General features: G+C 38.3%; 1 protein-coding gene across 2 annotated transcripts in view; it reads right to left on the reverse strand.

Moving 5' to 3' along the window:
- Nucleotides 1-22,974, reverse strand: part of MMS22L (MMS22 like, DNA repair protein) — a 96,427-nt gene that overhangs the window by 36,638 nt on the left and 36,815 nt on the right. For both annotated transcript variants that reach the window (XM_032185592.1, XM_032185591.1), the window contains exon 14: nt 20,129-20,638. In XM_032185592.1, the coding sequence (XP_032041483.1) occupies nt 20,129-20,638 (510 nt within the window). The remainder of the gene's footprint in view (nt 1-20,128; nt 20,639-22,974) is intronic.

A 22,974-nucleotide genomic window follows, 5' to 3' on the forward strand; every position in this document is an offset into this window, starting at 1 on the left:
CAAACATTCCCACCCTTTACTGGAGAGCGACAAAAGTTCCCAGGATAACATCACCAAACTTGACAGAGACAAGAGGATAAAAAAGTCTGTATCAAAACTCCTGGAGTTGAAGGAAGAAACATGGAAATCCTTCAAACAGGAAAGCTGGCAGTCAGCAAATGCTGAAAAGTTTGACTCAGAAAAACAGAGAAAAAAAAAAAAAAAAGAACAGAAAAAAAACAGCAATGAAGTGACCTCCAAGCACAACCATCTCCCTCTCTTGTATTATAGCACTTCTTTCATCACATTCTTCCTTCAGTGACCTCTCCCTCATGCACTATATGGTGGAAAAGAGACCTGGAGAATGCGACGTGATGAGCCTGTCCTGTCCTTCTGACTCTCCCAGATGACTGTGGACGCAGCGAGACTTGCAATGATCCAGGCCAAACAGATGCCATAATCGTGAGATACAGCTGAAAGTTACTGTATGAACACTACAAAGAATTTTCCATCTGTTGCTTGATGGAGATAAATAAATGGAGAAAAGCAGCCTACCCAAAACGCCTCTTATTAAATTACAAGAAATAGCAAGTATTTGAAAAAGAACTAGCTCCAAATAAATTCATAGAAAAAGAAAAAGGAAATCAAGCTTCAAATTCATTACAGGCTGGATTCCCTAAATCCAGCAAGTGTCACCAAAAATGTGATTCTACAATGTGCAATACTGGAGACAGGGCAGTTTTCTGTGGATTTAAATTCAAATTTCAGAGAAAAGGTGTTCATTAATAGGCCTGTATTCATCACAGATAGAAAATCTCAATGCATCTTATATTGCTTCTTCAATCTACTAGCACAGATGTAATATTGTTCTTTATTTTCAGATGCAGAATGCTAGGATTTTCTTTTTTTAATTACTCTAAAACATTGCTTGCATTCTAAAACAGATATATAATGCTTTCCTAAAACATTCAGCACTTTATGGGCAGACAGCAAAAGTCCCTTAGTTAACCTCTAATTCATTTTTAGGACATAGATAAATCATTTGTTTTACCCATTTTTGAATGGTTATGTTTGATGAGTATTCCCTGTATATGTCCACTTGAAGAGGTGTCCAATGCAACATCTGCAGGACCACGTTAATAAAAAGTATTTATCTGCATGTCACAGAGCTCATCTCTTGAGATCACAGGTTCTCACGTTCCCTGGAATGGAAAGCGTTAATGCTCTGAATAAAAGGTTTTCAACTGCAGTTGAATCATGTGAAGATTATCAATATAGCAGCAATGTACAAAGGGGCTTCAGCAAGGTTACTGAGTTTAATATAATCCTCTCTATAGCTAAGCACAGTAATAGAGAACCCTGTATTAACTGTGGGCAGCATGTTGTGTGTGCTCAGTAAGACTTTTAAAATACACAGGGAGAAAAAGAAATCCCCAACATCTTTATTATGCTCAAAGACAAAGTAAAGATATTAACAAGAGACACACAACCCTAAAACACAAAGGTACAGAAAAACAAAACAAAACAAACAAACAAACAAGAAAACCACCACAAACATCCAGAGCTGCATAATATTATTTAGCACTCTCTCCTTAATCTCAAAGGGTGTAGCTACATCGCCAAAAAGACAAGTTGCTATGACTGTAATTTAAATGCAAGCAACAAACGCGCTAGACTACCTTGGTTAGGTCTACTGGGAGGAAATATTATGTCCGCTTCAGCCACCCCAGCAAATTTGTGCCAGACAGCTGTTGTCTTTTGCTAACTACATTTAACTAAGATAAGGTTGAAAGAGCCTCAAAGACAACATAACCTGTGTGAATGCTGTGTAACTCTTTCACGTTTCAGCTTGTTGAAAAGTCTCGGCAAAATCCTGCAGTTAATTTGAGCTCAACTGCAATTTACCTTTGTTGCCTTCACTGCTATTGAGACAAGTTAGTTTCCCCCCAGTCCTACACAGCCATACACTGAGACTGAGGTTTTCGTGGTATCTTTAATGCACAGGCAGTATAGACTAAAACATGTGTACACAGGCTGAATATCTTCTCAGGACCCAGGAGAGCCAGTCCTAGTACTACAATAGCTTTGACCAACATAACACAAATTCCCCAGTAAATTCCCCTACAAGACTCAGAACTTGAAAACAGTAAATGTATCAGCCTCTACTGCACTGGTTTGTGAGGATCCTCTTGGAGACAGATCAGGAGCAAGCAGTGAGCTGCACATGCTGACTCATAAATAGTAGACTGTAGGATTCAAAGTATGTTCATCACGCAATTGAAATACTCTTTACAAGAAGCAGACATTCAGTCATGTGGCAGTCTATAGGCACATCATCTTACATGATGTGAGATTAAAAAACAACACAAAACTCTTAACCACCATCAACACTGTTGACCACAAAACCCATGTTCTCCATTCTTACTGAAAAATCACGGAATGGTTGAGGTTGGAAGAAATGCCTGGTTTCTGGGGCTGGTCCAACCCCAGCCCAAAGCAGGGCCAGACTTGAATGACTAACAAAGGAAATTTTACAACCTCATTTAGAAATTTGTTCCGAAGTTTGACTATCCTATTCTTGTATCTAATAAGAATTTCCTTCATCACAATCTCAGCCTATTGCTTCTTACCACCATACACACCTGTATGGTCTCAAGGGTTTGATTCTATCTCAGATGTTAACTCCCGTTTCCTTAGATGTTAACTCCCACTGCATTGTCATAGAAAACAAAATGCCTCCCCCCTACACCTCCCATCCAAGCCTTCTTAAGGCTGAACAAACTCAGTTTTCTCTGCCTCCTGTTACAGGAGATGTGCTCCATGCTCCTGATCAACTTGGTGGTCCTCTGCTGGACTTAACCCAGTATTTCAGTGTCTTTCTTGTACTGGGAACCCAGTATACTGCTTATTTATAAAACAATTATATGAAACATATTCTTCCAGAACACCAGGAGGGCAGCAAAATGCATCTACAGCTACACAATAGCTCATTTCCTGATACAACACAGTTTCTGATTTTTTTTTTTACAAGTTAAGCCTCTTTTACCAATTCCTTACTGTCTTTTCTTCAGAAAACAAATTCCTTGAGATCTGAAAACTATGCAGTATGACTGGAATGCCAATCAACTAGTTTTGAGAGGTCGGTGCTGAAACCCATTTTGAAGTACTAGTTTCCAAAAAGTATCCTGCATTCAGCTCTTCCCTGGGACTCCAAGATATGGATGACACCAACTGTCAATGATAATGACATGACAGATACTTTTTTTTTTTTAGCACCGTAAAGCTCTCCTAAATAAATAACTAAATAAAGTTTAATGGGTTGACTTTAAGCAGACTCCCTTAGAATTCATAGCCCAGTAGCTTAATGGACTTCCCACACCAGGGGTCAGACAGCCACATTGTGTACCAAAATAGGTCTCTGTTTAAGTTCATGGTGTTTCATTCAAAGAGATTAAAAGCATATATATCACTTTGGAAAAGCTTATGATCTGAAAGATGTGATAGTAAACTTATGGCTATGTAAAGATCATTAAAATTATTCTCTGTCAAACTGTGGAAATCAAAGTTCGGCAAATTGCTTGGAACAAACTCACCAAGGACAACCTCATCACCTCTCTTAAATGTTTTCCTTTACCACAGCACTAGACATGCCATTTCACTCATTCAGCTTGTTTTCATCCACGCTAAAACACAAGATGAGAGAAACCGGTAAAAAACCGGTTTCCTGGCTGTAGAAACTCAGCTGTTGAGTTGGTGTCTTCTGAGTTGCAATTTCCTTACCTAATCAGACTTTGAGGAAGTGGACTCTGAGGAAAACTACACACAGCCCGGAGGGGAAATGAAGGAACAATATCAAAACATAAACCCCAAATACTGAAAACAAACAAACAAGAAGTACTATTACTCAGTTACCTCTTCAGACATTTTGAACATAATTTCCAGCAACACACCTGCCTTACCATTGCAAGCCTAACACTTGGTTATTATCACACCTGTTTTATTTTTCAGATAGGAAATCTGAGAAAATACTTTGAGGTGTTTGTGTTTCTCTTAATTTAAAATAGGACTGACAGAGAGGAACTGTATTTCAAAGGGTTTTTTTGTTCGTTTTTAAATGAAACTGTTCTGCTCCTAACTCCTCTATCTTTGCAGAAAATCAAAAATTGTACACATATGGACACCCCATAGCAGCTTGCCTTGAATAAAATACTGTAAGTTGTTTAGGAAAATGTCAGAAACCAGGAAAGCAAGCAAATTTGTGCTCAAAACAATGAAGTACCTTGTTTCTAAAGTCTAAAACAAAATATTGTACTTCCTCCCTGCCAAATCTTTTTTATTTTTATGGAGTATCTATTGCGTTAAAGGATGCTGTTCAAGTAATGTATCTTTTTTAGTGAAGGAGATTACTTTGGGTAGAAAATATCCCCTACTAACACTGCTCCCAACATCTGGTAATATAGACAGTAGAGCTAATTTTCTGTCATTCAGGAATGTAGGCTTCTGTCATTCAGGAACTGTAGGCTTGCTAAACTTTTATCATCATCCCCTCTGAACACAGTAAAAATCACAGTTAGAACTGATGGTTTATTAGATCAAAGCTACCATCAACAATGTCAATTCTGCCTGGTAGTGTTAACAGGAAAATGTTTTACGAGTTCTACCACTGGGCATCCATTTAACTTCTAGCACCAGCTACGCTGTAAAACCGTGCACATAATTTATTTGGTGACCTGTGTGTGTGGGAAGCATTATCTAGGCGAAACTTCTCACAGTCTGACAAAATGCTTTGATTTGTACTGTTCAGATGATTGAACAAAGAGTTTAAGCAATCACCAACAATAGCTTTTATCTCCAAATGTGCTAAAAGTGTAATACTACATGAGAGCAACCTATCGCTTTAAGAGCAGATCTGATAAAATGGAAGTGATTGGATAAATATTACATTTTCAAGTTGTACACATCTTGTCGATTAGGTTTAAATATTGAGTAAAGTTCATGTTTATCTTAAATATCATTTTTAGCAATTTCCCCATGCGATATTCCCAATACCCCCATGGTATCCACGGTAACCTCTCTGCTTACATATACCTTAAAATACACATTCATTCCCATTAGGTGAAGTAAACAGAAAACAGACATTCCTCAAGCTACTGCTGATTTTTCTTTTAGCTAGTATTCAGCAGTCTTTGAGAAGAGCTCCCAGTTTAAGTCTGCCACATGCATTGACAGGCAGGTATGTCACCAAATTCTGTTCCCTGTGTCAAGGAAAAACTGATTTAATCACTCCTTATAATATATACAGTATACAAAATACAGGTAAGTAATTGATTCCTGCATAATCCCAACAGTGCAGATTCAACAACTTAAGGTATTTCTTTAATTGCAAAGGTACCATTACTGTTCTTGCCTACTGTTGCTACTCTTCCCAACATTTAATCTATTCCTTCCCTATACTATAAAAAGCATTTTATGTATAATAATCTGACATATGCTGCAACGCCTTCCAAAAGAGAGACTCGCCTCAGAGAGGAATCAGGCTTGATAACATATTAGTAAACCCTAACATTCCTTTGTCTTTTACATGAAAACAGAAAGGATTGTAGGTTAAGAGTAAGAACTTTCAGCCCAGAATTTCTATCCTAATTTTTAAAACCATTCTGCCCCTATCGGCCTGCTTGGTACCTTTTTAAACTCCTTATGACACATTCACCTACTTAATAATTACCTTTCTGAGAAAGCAGCCGATCAATGTATTTTCTGATGGTTTTGCATAATAAACTCTAGAGAGAAAAGCCAGCATGATCCTTGGGACACCTACTAGTCCCACTACTCTCCCTATGTTTGGCATGTCATCCCCTTACTACATGGCATCAGGTACCACAGACAGATGACATTTTGTTAGGAATGGCTGCTACTTGGAAATAATTGTTTAAAGTTTGCTACGCAGCTGGTAGGAGATTTCAGAGACCTTGCGAGACACATGGAGTTAAATGTTTAAGCTGTTTTTCCTATCTTGTTCTTCAAAACCTTAAACTGGAAAATCCCTCGAGTGAAAAGTCAGGGAAAGGCTGCCATCCCTTCTAGAGTTAAAAGATGCTTTTGTAAGATTTTAGGTCAGATTAACCTTTTGCTCACAATAGGGCTGGTTATTGGTTTTTATTTTTTACTGTCTTTAACACAGGTAAAAAAAAATCAATATGAAGCGAGACAAAGGGCTCTGGAGGCCCTGGCTACACCAGCTTTTGGTTTGGCTCATGCACAATCCTACAACACGCTGAGGCTGGGAAGGATTAGCCTGCTTGTGTTGAGTAAACCGATGATACTCAATAAACAGTTTCTGTTGTAAACCCCTTAGGACGTGCAAAGCCACACTAGTTGGCATTAGACCAGATAAGCTGCCGAACCAGCTGTAATCTCATTTAGACCTGAGCTGATCCTCCTGTCCTTTCATTCCACAGGATCAAAGCAAACCACTGAGGAGGCAGCTGTATTATAGCAGCAGTGCTTGCTGGATGCGGCAAACATTTCATAAATTCCTCTCCTTGAAGCAAGCCTGAACATAATCTACCCAGAGCCAGTTCAATCAATGGATTTCTGAATTCATTAGTCTTATTATTACAGGATAACTGTTTTCTCCACATAGTGTGGTAGACGTTGCAAGCCAACTTTGCGAAATAGCTCTTATTGCTGACCATTTCTTTCTGGTAATGCACCTTTGCATTTTTGCCGTGCCACATGAAAATGATTTAAATCTCTTCTACGCAGTATTTTTTTTTAAAGACTGGAAATGAAACCAATTCACATATATTCAAGTAGGAAGCACCAATAATATACTAAAGTCTTCCAAGCGTAATTACTGGCTACCTGCTTGTATGCTTCCATGCATCAGTAACAATGACCAATGTTTTCTGAGCTTAATGACAGCAGATGATAATAGTTAAAGCAGAGATTATATCATTGTAGTAGCATAACAAATACAGACTAAAATTACAGATGAGAAAGGAGGCATTCTAAGAAAAAGATTTCTATTTGCCCTTTACTCTGTGTTCTCTGGTATTAGGAAGGAGAAATATTTTCATTGTTAAAGAACTAAATAGCCCCTCTTAAACAAAAAACACAAAAGCAACAGGTCTTTTAAACTAAGCAAAAGTGAAACCCAAAGCACTGGATCAAATAAGACTTGAGGGTAAAACATTTGATTTATAATCAGTCTGGAGTTTCCACTGTGCGATTATAGTTAAAAAATTTTAAAGTGTAATCTTAAAAGCTTTAGAAGAGCATAAAGTGTAATTCAGAAAATGTATCAGCCGTTCCACTTCCCAACAGTGAAGTGCTCAATACAACACATACTCACAGATAAAGGAAGTAAAATTAGATTTGTAACTTACATTGCAATAGCCCAATATTATAAAAAACATTTACAGTCCTTCTTTGATTTAGTAATTGTATTATTTGTTAACATAAAGTTAAAATTTTCTGGTGCAGCTGCATTGGAAAAAAAGAATTATCCAGAGCAGAAGCAATTCTTGTGTCACACACAAGTCACATTAACAAGTCTTGGATCACTCCTTTTTGGAGAATGAAGAGTAGCCACCAAAACAACTTTGGCCAGAAAAATAGGGGAGGCCATGTACCTCCAACACCTAAAACCAGCAGTGTCTGTGACTTACTGCTATTTGCAGACAGCATAAATATAAAACACATTCATGTATGTGAGTACAACGGACAGGATCCCTTGGAGGGCACTGCTCCAAGTTACGGAGCACAAGATCCATATCATCTGAGCGCACATCCTAACCTACGGTATAAAGATCTGTAGGACTTCTGTACCTGTTCATTAATGTTTTTAATCAGGGTATGAAAGAAACTGTTCCTGTAATAAAAAGCTTCAATAAAGTACAATACAATCAGATGTTTAACACAAGGAAGTGATTTGTAACAGATTACTAAAAGATGTTTATTGTGAAGCTTTTTTTAAGCACTAAAGCACAGATGTGCTAGACCATGTTACAGGCAGCTGGCAAAGATAAACAAAAGGTATTTGCACCTCTCATCTACAGATGTGCAAAAAACCCCAGTGCACATCTCTTCCTCAATCACACAGAAGCCATCTGATGTGTTAGTTAATGATTCCCCTCTCTCCACTCCATTCTTCAGACATAAAGGGGTCCCATTTAACATAATCACTTAATAACAGCAAAGTGATGGGTATCAGAACCCTAATTCTTCTAATATTTGCAAAATCCAGCTCTTTGTAATAATAATAACACCATGATAGCAAACTGTAAAACTGTGTAATTATACTTTAATTGTATTGTGAGGCATGCATTAATCACAAAGTTTAAGTACCAAGGATGGAATTATAATAATTCTGTAAAACAAATTTAAGCTAGCTAAGTAGGTCAGAACCACTAGCATGCAACAGGAGACCTCTGGGAATTTATCAGTTAATGGCTATTTATGTGCAAATGAGTGCCCTCCAACCCTCCCAAATCCTGTGTAGCTGAAGGGTATTTCTGTTAACCAGGAGCATGCTTAACTGCTGAGGCATAAATTAAACCATTTATTGGAATGATTTTAATTCTTCTCTCCCCCCCACCCACTCTTACTACTCTCCCTCCACCCTCACTAGCAGCAGAATTTACAGTATTAATTTACATGGAGATAGGACTGCTGAAGAGTTTTCAGAAATTACCCTCTTTCAAAGAAGGAAAAAAAAAAAAAAAACAAGAGCTAGAGAAAAACTTTCAGTAAGAAAGGAGCGACGCAAATCTTCCAAAGAGTGGTCTGAGCTATTAGAAATACTAGAGGTTCAGTACCACGGCAGTACAGTAGAAATGCTTTTATAGAAATGCTAATAAACTCTAATGAAATTAAATTGTTTTATGTCCTCATATTCTAAAGCTGGAGAAGACAGTGAAGCTCAAGCTGGATGTCATCAACTGTAATCTCTGTTGTAATGTTCATACTGTACAGATATCAGAAGTTTTCTTTAGAGAAAGAAAATACGCCAACAAAAGTTTCTTGGTTGCAGGAAAAATCTTCAATTCTTGAGTTTGACTTAAAAAATAGTAGCCATTTTTGATGCCTTAGAAAAATAGATGCCTTTACAAATTACTCAGAATCAAAATGTATGGCATTTTCACTATGATGTAAAATGTGCAAGATTTACATATTACACATTTACACATGTGATTTCTGAACACATAATCCTAACAGTAATTCAGTGCAAGTAATGCAAGTATACTGCAAGTGTAACATCAAGATTGACTCTTGGGGTTATTTTTTATTTACTAATTTATTTTTCCCTAGGAATGTACCGACATTTTCTAGCAAATCCTAGAATCCCAGAATACTGAAATGGTAAAAGTTTGATTGTCCTAACATCAATTAACCATACCCCACCCCTGTTACCCTAAACAGGGTCACGTCTCCCCAGTGTCTAATAATTACATTGTAAAAAGTCCCGTTTGCCTGAATATATTCCCTGTGGCATTTGGATAACCACAGCTGAGCTATAGTTCATTATTATGTAACAAATAAGATGACCATGGTGCTTGCTAATGTCATCTTTGCACCTAATACCAAACTCCATGTAAATGTAACACATCAAGCAGAATCACAGAATCGTCTAGGTTGGAAGAGACCTCCAAGATCACCTAGTCCAACCTCTGACCTAACACTAACAAGTCCTCCACTAAACCATATCACTAAGCTCTACATCTAAACGTCTTTTAAAGACCTCCAGGGATGGTGACTCCACCACTTCCCTGGGTAGCGCATTCCAATGCCTAACAACCCTTTCGGTAAAGAAGTTTTTCCTAATATCCAACCTAAAACTCCCCTGGCCCAACTTTAGCACATTTTTAGCCCATTTCCCCTCATCCTATCACCAGATACGTGGGAGAACAGACCAACCCCCACCTCGCTACAGCCTCCTTTAAGGTACCTGTAGAAAGCAATAAAGTCGCCCCTGAGCCTCCTTTTCTGCAGGCTGAACAAGCCCAGCTCCCTCAGCCGCTCCTCGTAGGACTTGTTCTCCAGGCCCCTCACCAGCTTCGTCGCCCTTCTCTGGACTCACTCAAGCACCTTGATGTCCTTCTTGTAGTGAGGGGCCCAAAACTGAACACAGTACTCGAGGTGCGGCCTCACCAGAGCCGAGTACAGGGGGACTATCACTTCCCTAGATCTGCTGGCCACACTGCTTCTTCTACAAGCCCAGATGCTGTTGGCCTTCTTGGCCACCTGAGCACACAGCACATTCTCCCCCAAATGATGCCATTGGAGAATACCCCTGAATATACAGGTGGGTGTGAATCGTAAAAATTCCCTTGGAGTATATCTTTTGCAGCTTTAAAATATTTTAGGTAGATACCTGGAACACACACTCCAGTATTTTCAAATGCACACCACCAATAGCTAATCAATCTATTCCTGTCCAAGCAAACAAAGAATGCCAATGAAAATAATTACTATTGTTCTCCTTGTTGATTCTTCCTAGGTAAAACAAGGACACAAAAAGCAGTAAAAGAAAACCTCATTGTCCTGGCTGTGTAGTTGCTCATTCCTCCCTTCTCCTGCCCCTCAGTGAAAGGCTGCACACACTCAAGGCTGTGCTGCACGCTTCTGAGGCTGCAGGTGTAGTCACTGTGCTACCATACAGAGAACCAAGAGGGTCCTGCTCCTTAAAACGGATTTGTGAGCTCACACGTCAAACCAGAGGCTTCTTGCCACTCTGACAGCAGCCAGAGATTAACAAGCGAACAGAACTATTTGGCAAAAAAAAAAAAAGTTCACTCCTGTATTTTCTTTTGGAAAGAATGAGCACAGCTGTACTATCAGAGCCAGCGGCAGCCCACAGTTACCTCTCCATTCCCTGCAGTGAGGAGCTGCAGCCTCGATTACTTCTGTACCTTCCAGCCATTGGCAGGGTCTCAGCATTGCCCTAAGGCTTTAATTAACCCCGATCAGAGATAAACAGGGCCTTCTGGTTGCAAAAAAGAGAACAGACAGTACCTCCAGCTCAGCAGAGAACTAAATAAACCACAAACTGTTTTCACCTTCCTCCGTTTACTCCTCTCTGTAACAGTGTCAGGAAGGAACCCCACCAGAACATGAGAAGCTGCATGATGTACACATTGCAGAGTATGTTCAACTCTTCCAATTTTGTTTCTAGAGAGGACAGCATGGCCCACTATTTCAGAATCATTTCACATCAGGCACATTTTCACTGTTTAGTACCACTGGAAAGCAAGCTGGAGCTTTTAAGCATCAGCAATTAATGACACTTAGACTTGCTCCAAGCCAAATAAAACATGACAATGCACACCTACATGCCCCAGATCAATTATTTTTATTTAGAAAAAGTCTAAAAAAGCATTTTCAAAGTCATTTTTTGACAGATTTCCATACTTGAACATAAAACCACAGCACAACCTTCCACAGAGCCACTGTGGTGTGCATGTGGTACAGGCCCCCTTCAGACACCCTCTGGTCTGGTTTCTTTTATATCCACCAATTTCTGGTTTCACCAAGGTTTTGTTCTGTAAGGAAAAACATGGAACACTGTTTAGGAGGCATCCTTACTAACCCATCACCAGCATCATCAAGCACTGCTTTATTTCAAGTCACTGAAACAAGTGAAAGGCTGGGGAGCACCCCGAGTCACTAAAGGAGTTCATCTCAGCACTGATCAGCTTACAAAGACTACCCCGACAACTGGTTGTCCAATACAGTCTCTAACAAGTGCAAAAAAATAATAATTTGATTCCACAACTAGTTTTTTCAGTCTGTCAGAGCACTGACATTTACAGCCTGCTCTAAATAACCAAACAAAAGTGCTTCTGCTACAAATGAAGGCAATTCCTTCTTCACTGGCACAGAGAACAACAGACGTTTTGCCTTTGCAATGTACTTCTTCATACTGGGTAACTTCTAGCACATCTCCCTTCAATCTTTCCTAACTAAAACCAATTCCCTCAAACTTTTACAAACTTCCTACTCTCATCATTTACTTCTGCAAAGCTTCCCAGTCTTCAATTTACTCATAAATGCTCTGCAAACTGACATGTTCAGAACTGTGTACAGAACCACAGCTAAAAAAGGAACAAGCAGTTCCTATCTTTCACCTGAAAAAGTTTTATTAACACACTTCACAACAATATCTAACTGTATTTTTATTTTTATTAATTTATTTTACTTTCTCCTAAGCAGTCACATCAAGCCCCGCTTCCTAACACCATACAGGCTGTGTGCACAGAAAAGGCACTGCCACAAAAGTTATCCAACAGGAAGATTTCAATCAAATTTCAAATAATTACTTACAGCCATTATGTTCTTACAAATTCATGTAAATAGCCATGTAAACAGAGGTCAAAATATAAGAACTGCATCCATCCCATGCTCCTTTGAGATATTAGGAAATCCACTTGAACTACCATTCACAAACAATTTTGGTTTTCCTCCATAGACCAGGCAGAAATTGTGCTAGTGCGGGGACAAAATAATTTATCTTGCTGCCATCCGTGCTGAATGTGGGTGGCAAAACCTACAAAAAAGGGTAGGATGGACAGACAGGGGTAACAGCTATGTCAGCTAACCAACCACAGATGTAGATAATATCACCTTTGCTTCTGTCACCTCATGGTACATACTAGTTCCTGAATTTCTTTGACAGCATGGCAGCCACGTCGAGCTTTCCATGTGTTGTTTCAGACTTCCTCTCTTCCAAATTCAATAGTTGGTCTTCATTGTATTTCCTCTCGTTTATGAGTTCTCCAAGATACCATGGTAATTTTGAATTCTGTTTCTCCTGCCCATTTGAAGACACTGAGCTTGTATGTGGACAAAAATACTTTATTTCAGACAAACTCTGTAGCTCAGATGTTTACATCAACTACAAGTAGTTGTGCTAAACAGTTCCTCATCTTCAGTGATCCAAAGTGAAGCCATTAAACATTGATAACAGTTAGAACACCATTCAAGCAGCACTGAATCTCTACACTAATTAGGTTCTTTATGGAAATATTCCCTCTCATTCCTACAGACTCACACCATTTTGTGGTAAAACTGTTTGTGCTTGTAAGGCTGCTGTTTACTTTTCTCTTCCTTTTTTGTTATAAGGCCCAGAAGCAAGCAAACTGGAAGTTGTTTTTAAGTCACAGAAGAAATTTCATTATTAGCAAAAGCATCCCAGGAGAAGAAGAATCAAATAATATATACCCAGGCAGAACATAAAAATAAACAGAAAACACAGAATACATTTAGGTTTATCCCTCCTCTTCATTCAGGCGCTCATTTCACGAGAGAGCCAAGTTGCCTTTGCCAGTAAGGCAGTCACATAGTTAGCAGTAAGAAAAGCTGATGCTGCTAGGTTAAAGCTGTCAGGAACAAAACCTGAAATGAGCTTGAAGGAAGTAGTCATTACTCAGTTTCCTAAGCACCAGGGATGGAAAGGAAAAAAAAAAAAAAAAGATCATTCTACTGACCACTGGATCTTTCAGAAGTGCCCAAACCACTATAATTCATGTTGTGTTCAACACTGGGGTGCTTTGCTTGCTTTTCACTTTCCACCATTACGAGTATATCCACTCGTTTAGTTAGCATAAGGATTCTCTTTCAGTTCATTCAGATTTTTTTCTGCTCTTTAAAGGTCAATTTTCTTTAATTCACGCAGCCATGAATTACTTCTCCTCTCCAGGGATCACCTTCTCTCACGGGGCTAGCAATGGAGGGAGAAGTTCAAAGGGGGGCATTTTGGGGGGGGACCAGTATCATGCACACACAGTTCAGTACAAGTACATGACCTGTCTAATCACTCTAGAAGACTACAGTGACTTGTGCTTGTCCCCAAACCCTCAGTATTTTATCAGTCGGGTCTGTCATCCCGCTAAGAGAAGGGAACAGAAGCGTAGAGGCACAGATGCACGCCGAACAGCCTCTCATCCTCCGTCTGCTTTCTCCAGTCTCCCGTGCAGGCTGTCAGTAGGAGGCAGCATCGACTCTGACAGCGGCGGTTCGGCACCACAAAGTAGTTGGGAGCTCGCTTCATTCTTCTGTCATTATATAAGCAAGATGACACTGTTCTCTAATCCAGCCAAAGCTGATAAGTACCATCAACCTGTCACTTCCTACATTTCAAATTCTAACACTGCAGCATCAAAGAGTTTTTACATTTCGATTTCTTTTGCTGGCAGCGGTCGGTAGCCTCTCATTCTCCCACGGTGTTCTAATGCAGCATTTGCACACCGGGGTTACTCCCAGCCTGAATAGCAGGTCATCCCCTACTCACTGAGCTCATCTGTGGCCCATGTGCTAGGCAATTTAGATCCAATCAGCCCTTATTTAGCTCAAGAGTAATGAGCAGCATAGTGACACAGACTTAAGCCTGACCCTCAGGACACTGCTCATCAAGCAGTAAAACTGTGACAAAATCATTCATCTTCCACCCGCTGGCAAGAAATAATACTCGCACTCACTGTATTACTTTTTCAAGATATAGGGAAAAAAAAAGTCCTGAATTTTCATGATGTGAGACATTAATTTGCAGAAAGCTGAATTCCCTTAAACCCCCCTGTTGCTATGAGCTCACCAGGGGGAAATAGGCCTTAGGAGACTGAAATGGAATAAAGAAAATTGCTTCAGCTTTCTTTTCATTTTAAATAAGCCTTAAATCTGACAAGAGATATCCTAAAGAGAGAAGATATATATATCTTGTAAGGTAACGAAGAAACAATCAAAATTAAGAGATAAGAAGCCTACTTGTGTATAATGGTTTTATTGGTAAAGTATTTCTTTGTCTAACATCCACAACAAAAAAATACTCTGTATGAAGAGCCATTCTTACACCTTGTGCAAAGAATAAAAGAAGGGAAACAGAGCGAAAACTGTTTTGGGGGAAAACTGTTTCAAAAGTGAGATGCTTCCATCAGAAAACAAATCTGCACGTGATGTCCTTCAGGGAGGAAATATTTCTCTTAACTGCAGGGTCCCAACTGGCAGGTTCTTGGTACACCTGGCTATGATTTTACTCTTTATTGTGCGGATTTACTCTTTCACAACAGTAAGCCTTGTACTGCTGTCAGGTAGGCCACATAAAGCCCACATGAATTAATTTTTGATAGATAAAATGGATGCAATGAACAAAAGACAGAAGCATTTCAATCTGCAGCACAGGGGACAGAGCTGTGTATCTTCGTAATTAACGTCAGCACTACAATTGAGTTGCTTTGGCTTTGTACCTGTAATGATATCAGCATTATCGGGGCATCAACAATCACAAGATTTCCTAACTGCTTTTGTTATTTCGGTTCATTCTTAAAGTGATTCTGAGGCAGATGTTTTATTACATCCTAAACACAAATATGAAATTGATTTTAATCAATCAGCTCTGGTGTGACCTTCTAGTGATTCAAGGAAACTGACAGGGAGAAGTGGAAGTCAATATTCTTGCAAACCTGAACCGATGCGACGCATGCACAGAAACTTTCTGCAAGCAAAGGACAAGGTACAGGGTGCACTGCAGCTATGTACCCCATTTCATTCCTTCGGACAGTAATGCTTTCAGAGCAGAGGACCTGCAGTCAAAACACTGCAGTTTCAGCTAATCATACCTGATGTTCAGTACACGAGGGAGAAAGGTACAAAACATTACTTTACACACAAAAAATCCTGAAAAAGCAACTCAAATCCCAAATAAAGTAGGATGAAGAGTAAAGATCATTGTTAATTTTCAGAGCCACACCTTAATGCAGTAACCACAGCTAAGAACACATCCAGAATTCACACAAAAAACTCTAAGGGATTACTGGAAAGGATTTAGACACAGCAAACCTTTCAAAACACTGCTATATTATAAAGCAGTGCTTGCTTCCTATGCTCTAAAGTACAGAAAGACTGAACGTTTTTACACTCATTCAAACCTCAACTTTATTTGTACTATCGCGGCACCTAAAAAAAAACAAAACAAACCTTAAACTACTTTAGACCTTAGGCCAAATTAGCACAGCCAGCCATGCTTGCTCCCCAAATTTAAGATCTATGCTATGAACTCAGAAAGAAAGGACCATTTTCCACATAGGTGAACAAAGGTCCTAGCAATATTTAATGACTTTCTAACGGTCATTTATTAAGCCTGGCAGATCTACGAGCCAAACCAAGATCTAACAATTCAGTGGTTCAGTCACAGGGCCACGTTCTGCTTATCTGGACATCACAGAAAATATACCTGTGGGATGGAATGGGTAAGAGAAGGCTCATGCTCTTCCAAACTCCTCTGGATACAGTTTTCAGAAGTTCAACATCAGAAAAATACATTTTACAAAGACTAACACTAAACCCCCTGAGGGGGAAGAAAAGAAGGAAGAGGGGGGAAGGACCTTTCTATTCTCCTCATGAGCTTATCTGCTGATTTACACGGTAACAGAGAGCCGGGGAGAGGCTCCTGTTGGTCTCGGAAAGCTTCCCACAGGGTGTTTTGATGGCAAGTACAACGCAAAAAAAATTACAAATGACTTTACATTTCCATAGCAAAGATATACTGGATAATCTATTCGTATCGTGATTCCTCTCACAACCTTAGGGTTTTAACAGATAGAAACATCAAGTTTTGCTGTTATCCATGGTCCCATTATTACTGTAACTTTTAATTAGAGACATGTTTACCTGAGTAGTATTCATTTAGAGCTTATAAAATATACACACTGAAATTTTCAATAACTTTTCAAGTCCTTCAGCATTGTACACATGGGGCATAAATACAGTACACACAGGGCATAAATACCCATGAATTCTTCTCAAAATGAAATTACTGTTTATTATGTTATTAGGTTTGTGGTACTTTTCATTTCTCCTATGGGAATCAGTAGCAAGTCTCCCTGAAACTAAGTAAAGATGCTCAGAGTACCAGCAGTGATTTTACACCTAGGCATGCACTTGAATTTTTATAATCCCGTACCTCAGTGCTAATGCACTACAAAAACCCAATGCCAGGATGATGATAATGAGAGAAAGCTCATGTCAGAGCGATACCTGATTACAATAAGAGACATTTTAACATGTTTCAAGCACTTCTTTTAAGAATAAGATATTGCAATGCTGGAACCTACTGTTTCCAGGCACTCAGCAAATTTCCCTGAGCCTGTGTCCATTCTTACAGCGAGTTCTCTCAAATCCATTAGATGTCTGTATTTTTATTAACTCAGGGTTTCTTTTTGTGTCATGAGGCACTCAGATGATGGGAAGTGCCAGAGATTTGGAACAAATGAAAGCACACATGGCCAAACATTCTGCATTAACCTTTTGTTAAAGAAAAATAAAATCAGGATTCTAAAGCATTGTTTAGAAACAGAAACAAAAAATATACAAAAAACTGACACCTGAGCTAGATGGTGAATGTTCCAAGTAAACATAGGAAGCAAGCACCTTGTACTTCATGGTTTTGGGGGTTCTTGATTGTTTACTGTTTATTTTACACATGCTTTTAAAAAGGAGACTGAATTAAAATACAATCTTACACTTCACACTGAATCTCTCTCTGAAGATCAAATACAGGGAAGTGCCAGCAAGTAGCAGCTTGTTTCCAATTATCCACTCACCACAGATCAAAAAAGTAATAAAAATGAGTTCTACTGACAAGTCAGTTATATTTAAATATATGGACAATGAAATAGTCACAATGATAACAATTAATTTTTTAAAAAATAATGGCCTAAAAAAGCTCATTTAAAATGGTAAAACTATAGGTATATGCAACAATCAAAGCTACCAGTACTTTTCCAGAAGACAACAAAATACAGAAATTCCTGGAAAGGGTTATTTTAAAACACAGTGGTATAAAAATGGTGCAGGTGGGGGTCTCTTTTCTGATGCCTTTTAAGAAAAAAAGAAAGGAAGAAAACAAGCCTTCTATCAAAACCATGTATGCCAAGTTTTAGCCCAGAGCAAGTTTTCACAGCTATGTTACAAACCCTTGAAAATAAAGGTTTATAATGGAAATGCTGACAGACCCTTAACCATAGCAGCATGAATACCTATAATTAAAGCAGAGCTTTTGGCTACACCTCACTCTGCAAATGAAAGATTGCTATTTTTACAATACTCTCAAATAAAAGCAAGTGGGAAACCTGGAACATAATTCTAGCAACGCAATAAGATATGTTAAAGGGGACTGCTAAAACTATTTGACATTTTAAGCTTTAAACACTGAGACATTTAGTTTAACGCACCTAAGTCAGTATTTTCATAATGCTCCTTAATCAGCAATAAAGAATGCTCCTGTGAGCCATCATCGGCGGTTAGCAGAAAATGGCACATGAAGTTGTTATTTCCTAACAGCCTAGAGGGAGCTGCTTCACTTTAATCAGTGATCTCACTTCCTTCCTACCTGCAAATTCTCTATTGTACAGTTATAAAACTATTAGCGTGCAATGTGCAGAAAAAATTACATTTATGAAAGGCCAACTACCTTGTATCTGCCTGAATTTTAAAAACAGGAGAGAAAATCGCATTGAGCCGTTTCATCCCTTCCCACATTTCTAAACAGACCAGGTGTTACCAGTCTGGTTAAGCCAATAATACTTTCACCTTTGGTTAGCACAGTCATCCACATTTTCTGAACGAAGAAAATCTTATTAGCATTGTTTTACTCGTATGTTGACAGAGGACTATTTCCAGTGAATCTGTCAAAGTGCAAGAGAGAACCAGCAACACTTCACTGTTTCTCATACCACCAAGATCAAAGTGTTTTATAAACCTCAGGGAAATTAAACCTTGTAATTGATGGGATAAATAGGCTGATAACCAAATGTATAAATACAGAAGCTGAAATAAAGAACAGTTAAAAACAAGGCTCTAACAATACCTTAACATGCCAAATACCAAATATGGCAATAACATGCCAAACACTATTTGAGCATGTTGGTAATTCAAACATTTCATCAGACCTGGTTTTAATAAAGAAGAGGTATGAATACTGTACTGTATATCGCCCATGATGTCCTGAGAAGTCCGTAATAGACTTCTGTGCCCTTTTGTCTATATTACAAAAGGACTACGTAACTCTCAAGTTTTGGAAAGCTTCAGAACAATGTCAAGTTATGAAATAGGCAACTTTCACAAGTCTCCCTACTTCATCTTAAAAAAGCAACACTACAAATACAGCACATTAGCTAACGGAGAAAATGTCAAAGTATTTTTGAAGTCTCCAATTTATTCCAGTAAATACATTCAGTTGAACTGAAATAATAAATAATAAATCAACTAAACTTAGTTTCATGCTTCATCTTTTTTCAAAAGACTGCCTGAAAAACAGTTGTCTTCGGATGTATAAGCTATTGACAGCCGCAGTCAAACTACTAGACAATAACAAAGAACCTAGCTGAAGAGAGACCTTGCATACGGGCCTCACTGTTCCTATTATGCACTCTTCCACAGCTCTTTCCACATATTTCAGTCTTGCACATTTGAAGTAATGGCAGATCAATAGCTGCTTCTTAATATAAATATAAAAAAAAAGCAGTTTGGGCTTCAAACTGGAAGACTACCTCTAAAAGGCATCAGTAGACAAAAATATGCTTATTATTGAAGGGCACTGTAGATGTTGAAACCTGAACTAGCACATCAAAGCAAAACTGCTTCCAAGTGGTAAAATATGATTTCCTTCTTTTCTAACAAACCTTAGACAAGTATTTAAGACTCCATAACTGTTGTGTTTGATTGCAACCTTGCTGAAAAAAGAAAAAAGAATTAGAATGAAGTCAGAAAAACATAAAATTCACTGGGGAATGAAAAAAAAAAACACCACAAGAAAACGTTACTCCAGTAATTTAGTACAGATAATTGTTTTGAAATTTCCCATGCCAAAAAGAAATAATATCTGAAACAGTGGCAACTGAATGACTTTCTACAGTGTCACTAATTCGTTACAAAATATCAAGGGCAGCAAACCTTTGTTAACTGAAATAGTAAGGAAACATTTCTAAAATTCTAAATGCAGCAGGGCAGATTTCTAAATTTAACATATCATTCACAATCCTCTAAAGCTCTCTCTTACCTTTTGCTATACTTCAGTAAGAAATTAGTATGAACCACAGCTTAACCCGAACACTAAACGCATTCCAGTCTACATCCACGGTCTAACAAAATAACTTACCTAAGTCTGGCTAGAACAACCTGAAGAAAATTCAGGACCATACTCAGTTCAGCTCCTCGACAAGCAGGCAGCAGCATAGTAAAGCCATCATTTAGTAACTTTTCCTCAGAAAGGCTCAAGTAGCAGCTGGTCTCAAACACTTCTTGGACACCATCAATGTACGTTGAAAGTAGAGTCCAGAGATTTTGTTTCTGTGTGTAGTCATTTTTGGCTACTAAAAATTCCTTTGCTTTGTCACGGAAAGCATTTGAGACTTTCTCAGCTAGGACACTAATGTCCATATTCTTCTCAACATATATCAAAAGGAAAGCAAAATGACCTCTCCAAATGAGAGCTCTCTGAGACATGGTGACAGAGGATGGGGTCAGGAAATCCAGAAGATCCAGCACTCTACTCACTATATCTTCTGTCTCTGCCACAATTGCTAGCATAAGGAACAGGTTAAAAAAGTTCTGCAGTCCCACTTCTGTCAGCTCCTGCATTCTTTTCCGATGGAACTTGGAATAAATTCTACATTAAAACAAACAAACAACAACAACAACAAAAAAACACAACAACAAAACAACAACAAATCAAGAAAGAAAGTTTTGTAAAGCATTGAATTTTCTATCTACTTGATACAAAAAATCACATTTTCATGCTTTTAGTTTACAGGTACCCTGTAAATATCCTCTTTTCCCTCCCCTCATCTTCTCTTTTAGCTAATGGAACACATTATTACAATTTCTGGTCCACTCTAAGGTACAAATTAGGGTTTTCAGCTCAGATACAGCCTAACCTTCCTTTCTTATCCAACCTCCAGTAGAAAGCTGAGCACAGTGTGATGAGCAGACTCTCTATTTTGTCAGTGACACGTTTCCTCCATACCATCCCTTCACACCACACAAACTCAGCCCATGAGGGCTACTGCGACAGGAAGCAATTTAAGTGGTATCTCTCAGTATTAGCGAACAATTCCTGTAGCCCAGCTTTTTTCCTAGCAACTGTTATTTCCAGGTGGCACACAGAAAACAAAAGAAAAATAATCAGGAGCCTTCCATCCTTTAGATACTGATTTCTCTTATGTTATACTACCAAAGTTTGCCTACTCAGCTGTCACTGCAGTAAAACTAGAAGGAAGATTCTTGATGGAAATCTCCTTTTCTCTGCAATACTGCCCTTTATTGAAGGCCCATTGTATGAATTGAGGACTACAAGTCCAGGAGAAAACAGGGAAATAGAGGCATTTGGGAGAGAAACCTCTACTGAGCAGAAAGATTTTAAGAAACATTAGGATGTATTGCTTTACAATAGCATTAAGTCCTATGTAGCTGATGGTGAGAAACACTGCTACTTTGCAACTTTAAAGTGACTGGTAAAAAGCAGAAATCTTTTACACAGTTATCTTTCATGCTCAGATCTAGCTTTTAAATAAAAGTCACCATTCTTGTGAAAGAGGAATAAGATGAAAATGGGTAGCTTAAACTTTCCTTCTGTGCAATTAAAATTTTGGGTATACGCTTCCCCTTTAATTTGAAGTGAGTTACACATACAGTAGTTAAACATCCATAAAGGCTGTTTTCCTATCCTGTCACCTGGAAAAATAGTTGGAAGTGGTGCTGAGGTTATCAAATCTAGCCACCAAAAATTATAGCAAATCCAATTAATGTTGTTTAGTAGTAAATTACTACTGACAGGCATTTACGTTCTTCATGCATCAATTAATGCTTGGTTAGCTGCTGAAAACAGAGTTCATCCCAAAATCATAGCTGTAGGCTGTTAAATTTTGCTACTTGTATAATTAATTTATTCAAGTCAGAAGCGATGAATACTGGTTGAGCAGACAGACAAAGTGTGTGTTGTGTATTATTATTCCCCCTCTTAAATTAGACAAAGTAACAAGCTATAACAACACAAAAACTTAAGTATAATTTGTTTTCAGTGAAAATGAAACAGACTAATTAAAATTACTAACCAAAGCAAGACACTGATTCAGCATTTAACAATATATTTGTTTCAATATGTAGTTGTAGCAATTTCAAAACCCAAACTTTACTGACTGTAACAATTCATGAAGCTTACATAGCTAGTACATGTATTTTCCCCTTCTGATAGCAAAGATAACCCTTTTTTTTTGGGAGAGACATACTACATAGCTTTATAAGGTCTGCGTGCACATTTTATCCATTTTTTATTTACATATAACTTAATCTTAAAAGTCAAAACCAGCAAAAAACTCCCAAACAAATCTAAGTCAGTTATAATCAATGAAAGAAATCTTAAGTGTTAGCACCTTTAACAATCAGTATGATATCATTACTAAAAGTTTTGAGGACTTAGTAAGTATACGCAATGTCATAATTTTGATTAAAAACCATAAATATTTATGCTGTTAAATATCATGACTTAGCACCTCTCTTAATTAGTATGTTTCAGAATTAAATGAAAAAGTAAAACCCTCACAAAAAATATTGTGAGAAATGTTGGCAACCGTATAAAGGAAAAAGGAAATATAAAGGGAATTGAAGGCATAGCAAGAGCCAGGCTGTATGTTCTTAGACAACACATGGCTTACATGCAGCTCAAAACAGAATTTCTGTGCTTTAATTACATTACCTTACTGGCAACAGGATTGTACCACTGCATAGGTTGCCAGTATACCAAATTCCTGGCTGGTGGGACGAAACAAATCATCACAGGCTGTGGTTGCCAAGATGACTCTTGGACCCAGCTATACACCTGTCACAGCCTTAGCTGGCAACAGAAACGAAACGGAACAACTGCCTTCTTCAGATCATGAACACCCAGGATCCTTCACCCCCTTTACTTTCTCATGAGCACTGTACCCCACTTTGCTTTAGTGTGTG

This window comes from Aythya fuligula, chromosome 3 (assembly GCF_009819795.1).
Source record: "Aythya fuligula isolate bAytFul2 chromosome 3, bAytFul2.pri, whole genome shotgun sequence".
Taxonomy (NCBI): domain Eukaryota; kingdom Metazoa; phylum Chordata; class Aves; order Anseriformes; family Anatidae; genus Aythya; species Aythya fuligula.